At 53.7% G+C, this 13,633-nt stretch overlaps 2 protein-coding genes across 2 annotated transcripts; both read left to right on the top strand.

Moving 5' to 3' along the window:
• Positions 1 to 134: 134 nt before the first annotated feature.
• On the top strand, positions 135 to 6,610 carry SF3A3 (splicing factor 3a subunit 3). The gene is made up of 17 exons (XM_017828338.1): positions 135 to 268; positions 369 to 416; positions 520 to 572; positions 949 to 1,054; positions 1,468 to 1,540; positions 1,901 to 1,992; positions 2,144 to 2,226; positions 2,573 to 2,711; positions 3,044 to 3,112; positions 3,449 to 3,516; positions 3,867 to 3,974; positions 4,171 to 4,240; positions 4,695 to 4,859; positions 4,988 to 5,098; positions 5,537 to 5,627; positions 5,933 to 5,988; positions 6,319 to 6,610. The coding sequence occupies exons 1-17, from the start codon at positions 173 to 175 to the stop codon at positions 6,394 to 6,396; spliced, it is 1,506 nt and encodes a 501-aa protein (XP_017683827.1). The 5' UTR covers positions 135 to 172; the 3' UTR covers positions 6,397 to 6,610.
• Positions 6,611 to 7,430: 820 nt separating this feature from the next.
• LOC108503895 lies at positions 7,431 to 12,446 on the top strand. The gene is made up of 8 exons (XM_017828312.1): positions 7,431 to 7,441; positions 8,181 to 8,244; positions 8,496 to 8,555; positions 9,003 to 9,926; positions 10,116 to 10,269; positions 10,531 to 10,598; positions 11,203 to 11,298; positions 11,413 to 12,446. The coding sequence occupies exons 2-4, from the start codon at positions 8,202 to 8,204 to the stop codon at positions 9,587 to 9,589; spliced, it is 690 nt and encodes a 229-aa protein (XP_017683801.1). The 5' UTR covers positions 7,431 to 7,441; positions 8,181 to 8,201; the 3' UTR covers positions 9,590 to 9,926; positions 10,116 to 10,269; positions 10,531 to 10,598; positions 11,203 to 11,298; positions 11,413 to 12,446.
• Positions 12,447 to 13,633: the final 1,187 nt, after the last annotated feature.

Genomic DNA, 13,633 nt, shown 5'->3' with positions numbered 1-13,633 from the left:
AAGTGTGGGCAAAGCGTGCGGTCCCGCGGCGAGCCTGCGGCCTGAGGGGGGCACCGGGGGGCGCCGCGGCCGGAACCTTCGCGCGGGGCGCGCGCGGGGCCGGAGCCTTCCGGCGGGCACACACGGGCCGCGCGAGGGCCTTCCGGCGGCGGCGGCGCGGGGCGGCGGCGCGATGGAGACGATCCTGGAGCAGCAGCGGCGCTACCACGAGGAGCGGGAGCGGCTCATGGACGTCATGGTGAAGGAGATGCTCACTAAGAAGTCCACGGTGCGCCCGGGGGAGGCCCCGCGGGGAGGGGGGCGGTGGCCGCCCGGGGCCGCGCTCACCGCCCGCTTCTCCCCCGCTCACTGCCCCTCTCTGCCCGCAGCTCCGCGACCAGATCAACTCGGACCACCGGACCCGGGCCATGCAGGACGTGAGTGCAACGGGAGCGGGGGCGGGCCGGGCCCCCGGCGCCTTGCGGAGTCCGCCCAGGTAACGGGCCCTGCGGCGCTCGGGGCTTTCCCTTTGTCCCGCAGAGGTACATGGAGGTGAGCGGCAACCTGCGGGACCTGTACGACGACAAGGATGGGTGAGTGTGCCCGGGGGCCCTCGTGTGCCTGAGCGTGTCCTGCCGGTGAGGAAATTGGGCGTCCTTTAAGTCCGTGTAAACACCTGAGGAGTAACGCAGGAATCGGGATCCGGGGACTCAACGCAGGGCAGACCCCGAGTGCCCACGGGACGGTTTGTTACTCCCGCGTTTTGTGTCGTGGGGAGGCTGTGGCTGCCCCGGGGGTCTGTCAGGGGCTGCAACAGGGCAGGGGAACATGGCCCTAAGCCTCTGAGCTGGGTGGGCTGGGAAGTCCCACGGGAGTCGGAGGTTTGCAGTCAGACACTGCAGCACAGCCCTGGACCAAGGCTGTGTCAGTGTCACTTCGTTTTCCCTGCCCCTGTCTCTGAACTCGTAGCCTGCGGAAGGAAGAGCTCAGTGCCATTTCTGGGCCAAATGAATTTGCGGAGTTTTACAACAGACTGAAGCAAATTAAGGAATTTCACCGGAAGCACCCAAATGAGGTGAGTAATTACCTCCTCCATAGCAACAGGTGAACTGGGGTCTGTTGGGCCTCATCCCTGCAGGAAACAGACCTTTCGTTTTCTCCAGTTTAATCGCCTTAACACTCAGGTCCTGGGAACACCCAGCTGTCACCTGAGCAAAGCTGCTCAGGACCAGGTAGCGTGTGAGGGGGAGCAGTGCTGGTCTCTCACAGTGTTCCCTGCTTGGGAGCATCCTGCAGCTGGCCTGGGGTTGGGGCTCACTTTTCTCATGCTAGATAAAGACACACCTTTGTGCAGGACAGCTGAAGAAGTGCTTTGGGCTCCCTTTGTGTTCGCAGTTTCATTGTTTGCCACCTCCTGTGGTTTTATACTAGTTGTTCTGGGACAGGAGCTGAAGTAAATCACTGTGTGACTTGTGTCTGCCTCTGCAGATCTGTGTTCCCATGTCAGTGGAATTTGAGGAGCTGCTGAAGGCCAGAGACAACCCGAGTGAAGAAGCTCAGAGTAAGTGTGTAGTTTGCTCGAGCTCTGGCATTATCTAATGGGTTGTTTGATCTGTTTTGCACATTTCAGGGCCCCACCTCCCTTTTATGAAACGACTTCTGAAAATTGTTCTTCTCTCATTGCAGTTCTTCTGAACTGCAGTCTCTGGAGTGTTCCCCAGTGGTGCTGTTGCTCCTGAGGAACATTCTGGTGCTTGCACAGAGCAGCAATTGGGGCTGATCAATGAATGTCCAGGGCATTGTAATGCCTTCCTTAAGCATAAACGAGTTCACGGCTAATCCTTTTCCAGTTCTAAAGCAGTTGCATAATAAGTAGGAAATATTAAGCTCATAATAAAGTTCTTAATGATCTTTCCTGCAGATCTGGTGGAGTTCACAGATGAGGAAGGGTACGGACGATACTTGGATCTGCATGATTGTTATCTCAAGTACATTAACTTGAAATCGTCAGAGGTGAGTGCCTGCTGTGTCTAGGCACCTCCAGTGCTTGGTGTGGCAGGGTCTAGGGATCCCCAGGCCCTGCACAGGCTGGGGATGCTCTGTTCTGGGACCTGGATGTTAATTTGGGTGTGTATGAACTCTGACTCAGGTTTTTTTTTCTTAGAAATTGGATTATATCACTTACTTATCCACATTCGACCAACTCTTTGATATTCCTAAGGAGAGAAAAAATGCTGAATATAAAAGGTGAGCCTGTTTGCCTGCTTCCTTTATGGCAGTTGGTGAGAAGGAATTTACTTCTGAAGTGTTCAGCTGGTGAGATTATGATTAACTCCCGTAAATTGGGTCCCTGAGCTCAACTGTGTGTCTGAGCCCCAGGCAAAGACACAGTGCAGCAGAGATGTGGAGAGCCTCATTCTGCTCTGAGGAAGGGCCTGCCTGTACCCTCCTAACTGCTGTGCCCAGAAATCCTGTGTGGAAAACTGTCCTGACCTCGGTCACCTCCCTCTGCAGCGCTGGAGGGTAGTGACTAGTCCAAAGATGTGGGTAGAGCGTGACAGTGAATTACCTGTGCTTGTGCTTCCCCTGCCAGGTACCTTGAAATGCTCCTGGAGTATCTGCAGGATTACACAGATCGAGTGAAACCCTTACTGGACCAGAATGAACTTTTTGGGAAAATTCAGACGGAGTTTGAGAAAAAGTGGGAGAATGGCACGTTCCCGGGCTGGCCGGTGAGCAGCCTGAGCCTGGGAGATGTTCTGTGGTTTTGAGGGGTTCCTGTGAGTCATTTGTGTAAAGTCATTGGTGGGGTGACCCTGACCCAGTTGCAGCTCTGTGTCACCAGGCTGCAGGGTGGTACTGACCTGAATTTGAAACCCAGCACAACTGGTTTGAAATGAACCTTTCAGGTTGGCGTATGTTGCATCTTTACTACTGTTCCCTTTTCAGTTTAGTGAGGGGATTTTTCTCTGTGAAATGAACTGTTTTTCTTGAGATTAAAATGTTCTGTGGCCTGAAGCCTTGTGGGATGTCATGCAGCTCTTGCATGTGGTTTTCTCGGTAGAAAGAGACCAGCAGTGCCCTCACCCATGCCGGCGCCCACCTGGACCTCTCAGCCTTCTCCTCCTGGGAGGTGCGTTTCCAGTGTTCTGCACTTACTACCACATTTGGAGCAGGTGGAAGCTCAGTCATTTGGTTTCTTTGCATAATTGTAGTGCTTTCCTTCCTGGCTCTGTGCTTTCTGGGTAAAACTTCGATGATACTGATGATTTAACTTCTCCAGTTGGGGGATGTAGCTTGAAAGACCTGGTTAGATTTGTCACATGCCTCATTTTCCAGTGAGGAGGGGTGCACCCTTGACAGTCCTTTTCATCAGGCTTTTTTCTTCTTTAATGAGCTAAAATGGGCTATATCCATATTTTATGTGTTGAACAGATCATCTCTTACAGTGGTTTATTTAATTGAACAGGAATTGGCCTCCTTGGGACTGGACAGGTTAAAATCAGCTTTGCTGGCCCTGGGGCTGAAGTGTGGCGGGTAAGGTGCAGTCTTTGTAGAGTTCCTTTAAGTTTTTGAGGTCTTCCTGTCTCACATTCCTTTCTGGGATACTTGTTTGGTCATCTCTGGTGTACTAGAATTACCTTAGTGATGTTTGAAAGGTAAAACATTAAGAACCAAGCAGCGGGTTCTGGGATCTGCTGCTCTGACCAGGTCCTATACTGGAGTCTCTGATACAGAAGACTTTGGCTTGAGGAAGGAAGGCAAAGATAATAGGAATCTTGTGATTTCATAAAAGCTACCTTTAGAATTTTGTTGCATGGATTCAAATAGTTCTTGGGAAATGTAAAACTGTTGTCTGGACTGATCCCCTCCCTGCTTCTCTCTAGGACTCTGGAGGAGCGTGCTCAGAGGCTTTTTAGCACTAAAGGCAAATCCTTGGAAGCGCTTGATCCTTCCTTGTTTGCTAAGAATCCAAAGACAAAAGGAAGCAAAAGGTGAGTTCTTAGAGATCATTCTGAGGCTAGTGGTGTCCTCTCCTCTTGGATGAGGGGTGTTGTATAGTGGCCACTCTTGTGTAGTTGTTACAGAGAGATTAGAAGCTTCTCATGTCGAACCAAATAGTGCTGAACCAAATGGAAGATATCAGAGCTGAACTTGTGAATTGCATAAAGTTACTCTGTTTATTTCTAGAGACACTGAAAGAAATAAAGATCTGGCGTTCCTGGAAGCTCAGATTTATGAGTATGTAGAAGTTCTTGGGGTAAGGATTTTATTTTTTCTTTGAGCTTTTTATTTCAGAGCTGTCAAATAGTGACTGGAAGGTCATCCACATCTTTACCCAGTGCTTTCAAAGACAGCACCACATCAGTGTGGTGCATCACATCTATTTTGTGCCTAAGTCACACGGTATTGCAAACCTTTACTTGTTCTGCCTTGCTGCCTGCCTTTGGTGTGAGGGGATTGTTTTCAGCAGAGTGGCTGCTGCTGCTACCTGTCACCTCAGAAGTGCTAACAGTGGTACAAGGTTTTTGTTTTTGGCAAGTAGGAAATGTCAGGGTACTAAAAACAGAAGTTGTTTGGCTAAGGTGGGAGTTCTGTGCTTCATACTGGTCTTCCATTCCCTCCCTCTGTACATTGAGAAAGTTTCTCACTGCAGGAGTTTGCCCCGACTTTGTTGCTGTCACAGTGTGTGGACAATGCCTTCTCTTCTCCAGGAACAGAGACACCTCACCCATGAGAACGTGCAGCGTAAGCAGGCGCGGACCGGGGAGGAGAGGGAGGAGGAGGAGGAAGAGCAGATCAGTGAGAGTGAGAGTGAAGATGAAGAAAATGAAATCATTTATAACCCTAAAAATCTGCCTCTTGGTTGGGATGGCAAGGTAACTGAGACCGTCAGGCCTGGAGAAGTGGGAGGGGTCACTGACTCCACGCTGCTCCCCTGTTTGAGCTGCTTTGCCACGTGTCCTAATCCTTGTGTATCCTCATCCTCTTGTCTCCTCGCTTGCAGCCCATCCCGTACTGGTTGTATAAACTCCATGGTTTAAACATCAACTACAACTGTGAGATCTGTGGTAACTACACCTACCGAGGGCCCAAGGCGTTCCAGCGGCACTTTGCAGTAAGTGACGTTCGCTGCAGGAACAGCCCTGCTGGGTTCATACAGTCCTTGTAATGAGTCACTTGGGAGGCCCTGGGGTCCCCAGCTAGCAATTCTGCCCCTTCTGACAGGGGGTCAGGGCCGTGCAGTGGGATCCATAGGTTGTGTAGGGCACACCGAGATCTCTTGTGCTGATGCTGAACAGTCCCTGCTCATTTGAACACCGTTTCGAGTGCCCAGGTCTGATGGGTGCAGGGTGCCTGTCGATGGCTGCTGTCGTGTCACTGTCTACAGTACAGGAAAAAAATACTTCTATAGAACCTTTTAGGACTGGTAGATTTGTACTTTGGTAGTATTTGTTACACCCTGTTCAGATGTTAATGTCTTTGTGGTCTTTGGTGTTGTGAAGGACGTGTCATTCCCTCTCATGCTGACCTCTCATCTCTTCCCCCCCACCAGGAGTGGCGACATGCCCATGGGATGCGGTGCCTGGGCATTCCCAACACGGCACACTTTGCCAACGTCACACAGATTGAGGATGCAGTCTCATGTAAGTAGTGATGGCAGAACAGGGAACATGTGAGAGAACACCACCTTTTCTGAAGGGGTGGGTTTGGACATTGGTCTCGTGTCCTATCCTGAACTATCACTTTAAAGCCTTGTTTGCTGCAATTCTGTGCCTTTCTGTAACCACACGGGAGTTATAACTTTGTAATGGATGTTAGGTACATTCCTGGACTGCTGAAGTGTTTTAGAAGAAGGGGGGGAAAAAAGCTCATGTGTGTATTTTACTGGATTAAAAACAAGTACCTCGAGGGAAATGGCATCAGATCCTGTTTGACTTTGTGTTTGCAGTGTGGGCAAAGCTGAAACAGCAGAAGGCTTCAGAGAGGTGGCAGCCCGATACAGAGGTGAGCAGTGAGAGCTGTTCAGTGCCTCCAGTCCCGTTTCTGTGGGACCCTCCCATTCCCGTGTGGGAGCACTGTCCTTGCTTACACTGGTGCCTTTTCCTAAGCTTCTGTCCCAAGCCATTTTTCAACAGTGTGCAGGGCAACAGTGGGAAATACAGCCTGTAATGACTCCAGCTCTGGATGAGCTCTTTCTGCCAGGACCTGCTGGCAGATCTGTTGCCTGTCTTTCTGCACAGAGGTTCTGGCAGGGTGCTCATGTGTAGTGGCTTCTGCTGGAGCTACAATTCAAAGGCTGTACCCAATGTCTCTAAACTGTTGGTTCCATTCCAGGAGGAATATGAAGATTCCAGTGGGAACGTCGTGAATAAAAAGACCTATGAAGACCTGAAGCGCCAAGGGCTGCTGTAGCTGTGCCCAGGTGAAGGATCCCACACCTGTGCAGTGAGTGGATGTGGCAGCAGCTCTGACTTCCTGTTTCTGGATTTTGTATGTGCATGAATATAGATTAAAATGATACTTTATAGATAATCACTTTCTAGTAAGCCCCTTGTGAAAAGCAGACTTGTGAGATTGTTTTATATTCGAAAATACCTTGAAAAATAAACTCATTTTAATTTAGGAAGTGCCGAGAGACTTGTCTCCTTTTGTATCGTGGAAGGAAGAGGTTTTATTACGTGTTTAAAATGCTTTTTACACAGTTAGAGCTGTCATAAACAATTCTTTCACTCCCACTCTGATGGAATGTTTATGGTGAGGGTTGACATGGACTTGGACACTGTGCCGACAGGTGTTCTAGATCTGGCTGTGAGCGTGTGGTTTTCTTTGGGCTCCTTTGCAAAACAAACTCACCTGGCTTAAGGGCTGCTTTTACCTTGGGTCTGTCTCCCTGGGGAGCTTTAGCCACTGTGTTTTTTCAGGGAATCACCAAGTGAGCTGGGTCAGCTGGGGCTGTGGGGACAGTGCATGGTGGTTTCTCTGACGCTGCTGCTGGCTTGAAGGGCCAGGTAGGTTCTTGTGCAGATCCTTCTGTGGTGCAGGAGGATGGAGATGGGAACAGATGATGCATTTAGAGGTGACTGCTGTGACTTCAGCACCTTTGGCCCCCAGTGCCATGCTTGGAGATGCCTGTACATACCCCACAGATTCGTGCTGCCTCGGGAATTGCAGGTCCATCGTGCAGAGGCCACACGTGTCACATGTGACAGTGGCAGTCCTTGTGCTGCCCAGCCCCTCTGGTGCAGTGGTGGCTCATGTGACATCTCCAGCCTCATAAGCCCTTTCTCTGTTGCTGTGCAGGGCCATTTGCGTCTCTGCTGCTGTGGAGCCACAGGGGACACTTCCCCCGGGTGGTGGCTGGCAGGGGTGGGGCTGGGCTGCAGGGCCAGTGCCACAGCACCTGCTCAGAGGTTCTCCAGTGCTGGCAGCAGCTGCAGGTGCAGGAACAGGCAGACAGGTGAGTCAGTGCCGTGGGCTCTTCTCCTTCCCCGGGGGAAGGTTGTTCTCCTGGGATGAGGCCGTGTCAGGTGGGTTCCTTGTTGTTTCCTTGCCTGCCCTGGTGCTAGGCTGGAGTGGCGCTGGGCTCAGTAGGGGTGTCCACAGCTGGTCTGAGTGGTGGCTGCCCTCGTTTGGAAGGTGAGAGGCACCAGCTGGCATTGTCTTCCTCGTCACTCTGAGGGAATGGCCTCGGAGGTCTCTGCACAAGCTTTGGCCACTCCAGGTCCTGGGGGAATGGTGACTCAACCTAGATCATAAAACAGGAGGGGAATGTTACAGTTCTTGGAGAACTTGGCTTTGGAGCCTGTTTGGATTCAAATCTGCTGTTTCCTTAGATAAACAGGTAAAGATTTGGAATGAAAGTAGAGAAGGTAGAATGGAGAGCCAGGCCACATCTTCACTTGAAGCAGCATCAGCAAACTGTTGTGTGGTAGCAGGTGTCACTGTGTCAGCCTGCACCCTGCTCCCGCAGCTGCCTGCAGGTCTGTGCTGCCTGCGAGGCCCAGGGAGGGTTGTTGCCACACCAACAGCACACGCAGCTCCCCGGGGCTCCTGTTCCCCGGCAGCGGCCTCAGTGAGTTTGGGGAGTCTCTCAGGAGGGAGCGACTGGGGCTGAGCCCTGGAGGTGGAGCCCAGAGCTGTGCTGGGGTGTCTGCCCCACACCTCGGGGGGCAGCTCTGACCGTGTCCTCCTGCCAGGTCTGGGTGCAGCCGCAGTGGATGACGATGGCCGGTCGCCGATGGCTCGTCCCGCCTGTTCAAGGTAACAGGGGCTCTGGTGCAGCACCGAGAGGGTGTCCATCCCCCATCCTGGGTCTGCCCCTGCCCCAGCTGTTGGGGCTGTGCCAGAGGCCTCCCTGGGACAAGGGGTGGCCACTGGCCCCCTGGGGCTCTGGGAGGGTGGGGACTATCCCTGCTCACCTGTTTCAAGGCTGCCTTGCTGCTGGGGAGGCTCTTTGGGCTGTAGAGCGGGCAGCAGATGTGGTGGTCTCAGCCATCCCCACTCCATTCCAGGCCTGCTGCTCTGCATCTTGGCTCTACACATCCGTCTCCAGGACTCTCTTGCCCCAGCAGGTGAGCTCTGTACTCAAGGGAAATCTGTGGGCCTGTGGGAAGTGGGGCAAAGGCAGTGTGGTGCAATGGGGACTTTGTGCCTCTCACCTCCAAGCTGTGTTCTGTAGGACAGAGCTGCACTGAGAACCTTTCCTTGAGGTTTTGCCCCTGGAAAAGCCTGTTCTTCCCAGGCAGCATGGCTGGAAGGAGGAGAGAGGCTATTGTAACATCTGTCCATAGTGCTGTTGCAGGGGGCTGCTGGCTCTGACCTGGTTCTGGAGCTGCCCGGTCGGTAGCTGCAAACAGCCTCTGTTTGGGACATCCTGTCACTGACTGCCATCCACCTCCCAACCACAGCTGGACAGATGCTTCCCACAGGTCCATGCTGTGGCTCAGGACAGGGCACTGGGCTTGCTGAGGGTGTTTTTCCTTGTTTCCTTCACCAAAGGGGAACTTTGTGTCTTTCAGAGCATAACACAGTTGCCAACAGCACCGTGGTGGCTGCCAAGAATGCCTTGTGGGTTGCTGCGACCACCAAGAACGTCTCAGTGGTGACTACAGCTGTAAAGAACACCACCAAAGATGCCGTACTGGTGGCCACCACCAAGGATGCCACAGTGGTGGCCACCACCAAGGATGCCACAGTGGTGGCCACCAAAAATGCCAGAGCAATGGTCACCAAGAATGCTATAGTGGTGGCTACCACCAAGAATGCCTCAGAGGTGGCCACCAAGAACGCCTCAGTGGTGACTACAGCTGTCAAGAACACCACCAAGGATGCCACAGTGGTGGCCACCACCAAGGATGCCACAGTGGTGGCCATCACCAAGAATGCCAGAGCAGTGGCCACCAAGAATGCCAGAGCAGTGGCCACCACCAAGGATGCTGTACTGGTGGCCACCAAGAATGCTGCAGTGGTGGCTGCCACCAAGAATGCCTCAGAGGTGGCCACCAAGAATGCCTTGGTGGTGGCCACTGCCAGCAACACCTCGGTGGCTTCCACTGGCAATGCCTCAGTGGCCACCAACACCTCTGTGCACAAGAGACAGTGGTAAGGAAAGTAATGGAAAGAGGGGCATTTCTGGGCCATTGCAGCCTTACAGTGTCTCTCGCCCAGCTGGTCTATCGTGACAGCCAGAGTGCCATGGGAGCATCTCCTGGGGAGGAAGGGGAGCACTATGGGCAGATGGGGGTGGCCCCTCCGGACAGTGAGGCTGTGGCTGGGGACAGCCCCGTGGTGCTGTGCAAGGAGGCTTCGCTACATGGTGACACCCTGGTATGTTCTCCCTCCAGCTCACCTGCCAGAGCTTTCAGTGCTCCGGGGAGAGGTGTTACCAGGATGAAGCCCATTCCAACAGAACAGTCACCTGCCATAATGAGACTTACTGTGAGGTATGGCGATGCAGGGGGGCTGCAATAGGGAAACCTCTCCCTTTCTTTATCTCAGCAATCTACAGTGCTCTTTTAAGTCTGTGTCCATCTCCTGTTTCCCTTCTTTCTCTGGCAATCTGTCAGTTATTTCTGCTCCTTTGTAATGGCACCTCTTCACACTCATTTCATCCTTTGACTCTGCTGTTGCAGCTTTATCGTTTCTCCAGCACAAACTACACAGCCGGGTGCAGCAGCAGCTGTGGTGTGGGGCTGTGCAGGACCAACGGTAGCGAGAGCAGGCAGCAGTGTGCCCTGGAGTGCTGTGCCACCCCGCTGTGCCTGCAGCTCAACGCCAGCACCTACGGTAACAGCCGAGCTTTGCTCTGCGGCACAGGAGGGGCACGGGTGGGCAGAGCCCATTGCAGAGGGGTTGTGGCTACATCGCTGTGTCTCTTCTGCCCTGGGGCTCGCTCTGTCCTTGGAGCTGGGGGAGGGACAGGGTGGCCCCACCAGCTCTGGCCGCAGCATGAGCTGCACTGGGGAATCTGTCCCTGTGTTGCTGTGGAGGGCCCTGTGTGGGCTGTGTGCTGGGTGCAGCCTCACAGGGCTCTTTGTGTGTCTGCAGGTGACCTGCCACCCACCACTGCTCCACCCAGGACCACCAACACCACCCACCGACCTCCCGCCCAAAATGTAGGTACTACCTGGGCAGAGGCTGCTGCAGCTCCTGGGGCTCTCTGGGGGCTGTGGCTGCTGGGACAGCTGAGCTCTCACCTGAGCAGGAAACAGGGAAAGGTCCCTCCTGCATCTGCTTTATGAGGTCAAAATCTACCTCTGGAAGGGGAACAAATCGTAAATGGGCATTGGAAGTAAGGAGTCGTTAAGGAGCCCTGTCCATCGGGCCTTATCCCCAGCCCAGCACTTGCATCAGCTCAGGCAGTTTGACTTGATTGCATGGCTGAGCCTTCCTGCAGCTGCAGGGAGAGCACAGGACCCACCGAACTCTGCAGCCCTTTCCTGAGTCTAGTGCAGGGAAGGTGCTTATCTTTGCAGAGCCCTGTTAAGAGGAAGGAAAAGGAGGCTTGAAACATGTTTGCTCTGCTAGTGTTGCAGTAGTTCCCTTTGGTTTCAGATGGGCCACTGATAGTCTTTTTTCTCTGGATCTAAAATGCCTGATACAGCACAAATAATGAAGAACAGAGGGGGGTGGAAAAGGAGCCCTCAGGAGCAAAGGGCTGACTGAAATGCAGTGAGAGTCTGATGGATATATGGTGTCTCCCCTGGTCCTTTGTCGTAGGGGAAAGTGTGCACAGCGTTCTCCTGTCACGGGGATGGGTGTTTCAAAGGCAGGAAGACCGTTGCTAGATGCATCTTGGGGCAGGACTTCTGTGAGGTAAGGCCTGGGGCTGCAAAGCAGGACAGCCCCAGATCTGCCATTGTGTTCCTGTAATGCGAGTACCAAAGGCTTGACATGACCCCTAGGCTAATGTGTCTCTCTTCCTTCCAGATGAAGAGGACGGGCTTGAATTACATGGCAGGATGTAGCAAAGCCTGCAAGGCTGCCAAACCAGTCTGTGCCAGTGGGATGAAGGCTGCCTGTTACCAGGAATGCTGCCCAGCCACCCCGAAAGCCAGCTGTCTGAAACTGGACGGCAAAATTCATGTCAATAGCGCTGGGCAGGTGACACTGGCCCCACTCTTGAAGGTCATGGCATGTGGTGTGGTCCTTCTTCTGAATTACAGGGCCTTCACTTCCCTCCAGGGGTAGGCAGCTGTCGGGATGCTCCACAGCCTGCCCTCCTGCAGCAGAGCTCCACAGCGCTCGGTAGGATCCTGTTGCTCTCTGACTTCAGCCAAGGCCACTATCAAACACTCTCTGTCACATCCTTGTTGTACTCAGAAAGCTACAGGAGGGATTCTGCCCTGCCCCGCCCAAATCCTGTAGGCCTGAGAGACCCGCAAACTAATTGTGGATCTTGAGAGCTGTGCAGTGTGTGCCTCCGTGCTGCTGGAATGAGGGACCAGGAACGAGGTGTTAGGCCTCCTTAAAAATCAGAAAATTCTGCCTTGACTGAAGGCACAAGGGCTCCTCTAGTCATTGACCTGCTTGTGGTGCAGCCTCCCTGGACCCCCTGTGACCTGTTTAGTTCTGAGCAGTTTAGTTCTGAACTGCTCTGGCAATGAAATGCCTCTTGCCTGGGTGGGTAAAATGGTAACTCCATGTTTTGTCTCCAAGTCCTAGGCAGGAAAATGGGATTACTCTAAAAGTGTCTCATGTTTTAGATGATCTTGTTTCACATCTGTGGTTCTCTGTTGCTAAAGGCAGAGCCCAGATGTGAGCCTGCAACATGAACACCCCCAGTGCTTGCCCATCCTGTTCTTCCAGGACACAGAGCTGGTGCAGAGCTGGTTGGGCAGAATTCCCAGGAGTCAAGGTGCTCCCAGTTGTACACACGTCCATGGTGCTGTCCCCTGCAACCGCTCTCCTCTGCTGCCGCTGGCTCCTTAGAGAAAAGATTGCAAAATATTAAAGTCTGTGTATCAGCCCTCTGGTCTGTGCTGGTGTTTTGAGTGTGGCTGAGCATGGTGTGACCTGTGGGAGGGCTGGGCTGGGCAGTTTGGGCCCTCGGGAGCCTTGTGTGCTCTCCCAGCAGGAAGGCTCTGCACTGCCAGCCCCGACAGTCACTGCCAGCCCCGACGGTCACTGCCAGCCCCGACGGTCACTGCCAGCCCCGACGGTCACTGCCAGCCCCGACGGTCACTGCCAGCCCCGATGGTCACTGCCAGCCCCGACGGTCACTGCCAGCCCTGACGCGGCGCTGCCACCCGAGCAGCAGCCGAAGCGGATGTGGGGCTGGATGGAAAATGCCTCACGGTACCACAGCTGGCCCTCCCTAAGTTACAGCTCCTCTTCTGGTGTGGCAAAACCACAGGGCGTGTTTTTAGTTTGCTTCAGGCCACAATGTCAGTGTACCCATGGCAAGTGAAAACAGTCTGAAAACTAGGGTTCTTCTATCTCAAAAACATCCCCCACCACCCTGTCTCTTGGAAGGTTTGGTGTTTACAGCAGCTATGTCAGACTGTTCTCTTGTCCATTATGGACAGCTGCAGAGCTGACACTGATAAAGACCACTCGGATTTTCTGTCTCTGGACCTACATCCCCTATATCTGTGCAAGGGGCTGATTTCGGCCAAGCTCTGTCTTTACAGTACAAAAGACCGGTGACATTTTACAGCATCTACTCCCACACTCTGTACTAATTTATTTGCATAATAACCCGGCAGCTTAGAAGTTGGCTCCTGTGCTGGGTTGTCTTGAAATTCAACAAAAAATAATTCAAGCTGCTACTTTAAAAAGGGCATCTCGGGATTTTCCTTGGAAATTAACTTTTTCCACGTCTGCCAATCCCAGAGCTTCCTCCTCTCCCTCTCCCCGTCCTGCCGGGAGGGGCAGCCGCAGGCCGTGCCTCTCCCGCCGTTCGCATCCCCCGTGCCCGGCCGCGACCCTCCCGCCCCGTTATTTCCGGCGGCTCCGAGCCCCGCCCGCGGCCGGTCCCAGCGCGGAGCGATAACGGAGCGGCCCCGGCCCCGCCTGGGGGGAGTCCGGGGGCGCCGTGTCGCTTCGTGTCGCCCCGTGTCGTGTCGCACCGTGTCGCTTCGTGTCGCTTCGTGTCGCTTCGCTCAGCTGCACTGAGCGCGCAGCCGCCGCCGCGGGAGCCGCCGAGTCC

Source organism: Lepidothrix coronata, unplaced genomic scaffold (genome assembly GCF_001604755.1).
Source record: "Lepidothrix coronata isolate B3197 unplaced genomic scaffold, Lepidothrix_coronata-1.0 Scaffold147, whole genome shotgun sequence".
Classification (NCBI taxonomy): Eukaryota; Metazoa; Chordata; class Aves; order Passeriformes; family Pipridae; genus Lepidothrix; species Lepidothrix coronata.
This window is presented reverse-complemented; position numbering and strand designations above follow the sequence as displayed.

What these genes read in the sequence shown, in the direction of transcription:
- SF3A3 (XM_017828338.1), top strand. Translation starts at nt 173, where the DNA reads ATGGAGACGATCCTGGAGCAGCAGCGGCGCTACCACGAGGAGCGGGAG. An exon ending in CTGTACGACGACAAGGATGG is followed by an intron (nt 573 to 948) that starts GTGAGTGTGCCC and finishes CTGAACTCGTAG; the next exon opens with CCTGCGGAAGGAAGAGCTCA. An exon ending in CCCGAGTGAAGAAGCTCAGA is followed by an intron (nt 1,541 to 1,900) that starts GTAAGTGTGTAG and finishes TCTTTCCTGCAG; the next exon opens with ATCTGGTGGAGTTCACAGAT.
- LOC108503895 (XM_017828312.1), top strand. Translation starts at nt 8,202, where the DNA reads ATGACGATGGCCGGTCGCCGATGGCTCGTCCCGCCTGTTCAAG. An exon ending in GCTCGTCCCGCCTGTTCAAG is followed by an intron (nt 8,245 to 8,495) that starts GTAACAGGGGCT and finishes ACTCCATTCCAG; the next exon opens with GCCTGCTGCTCTGCATCTTG. An exon ending in GGACTCTCTTGCCCCAGCAG is followed by an intron (nt 8,556 to 9,002) that starts GTGAGCTCTGTA and finishes TGTGTCTTTCAG; the next exon opens with AGCATAACACAGTTGCCAAC.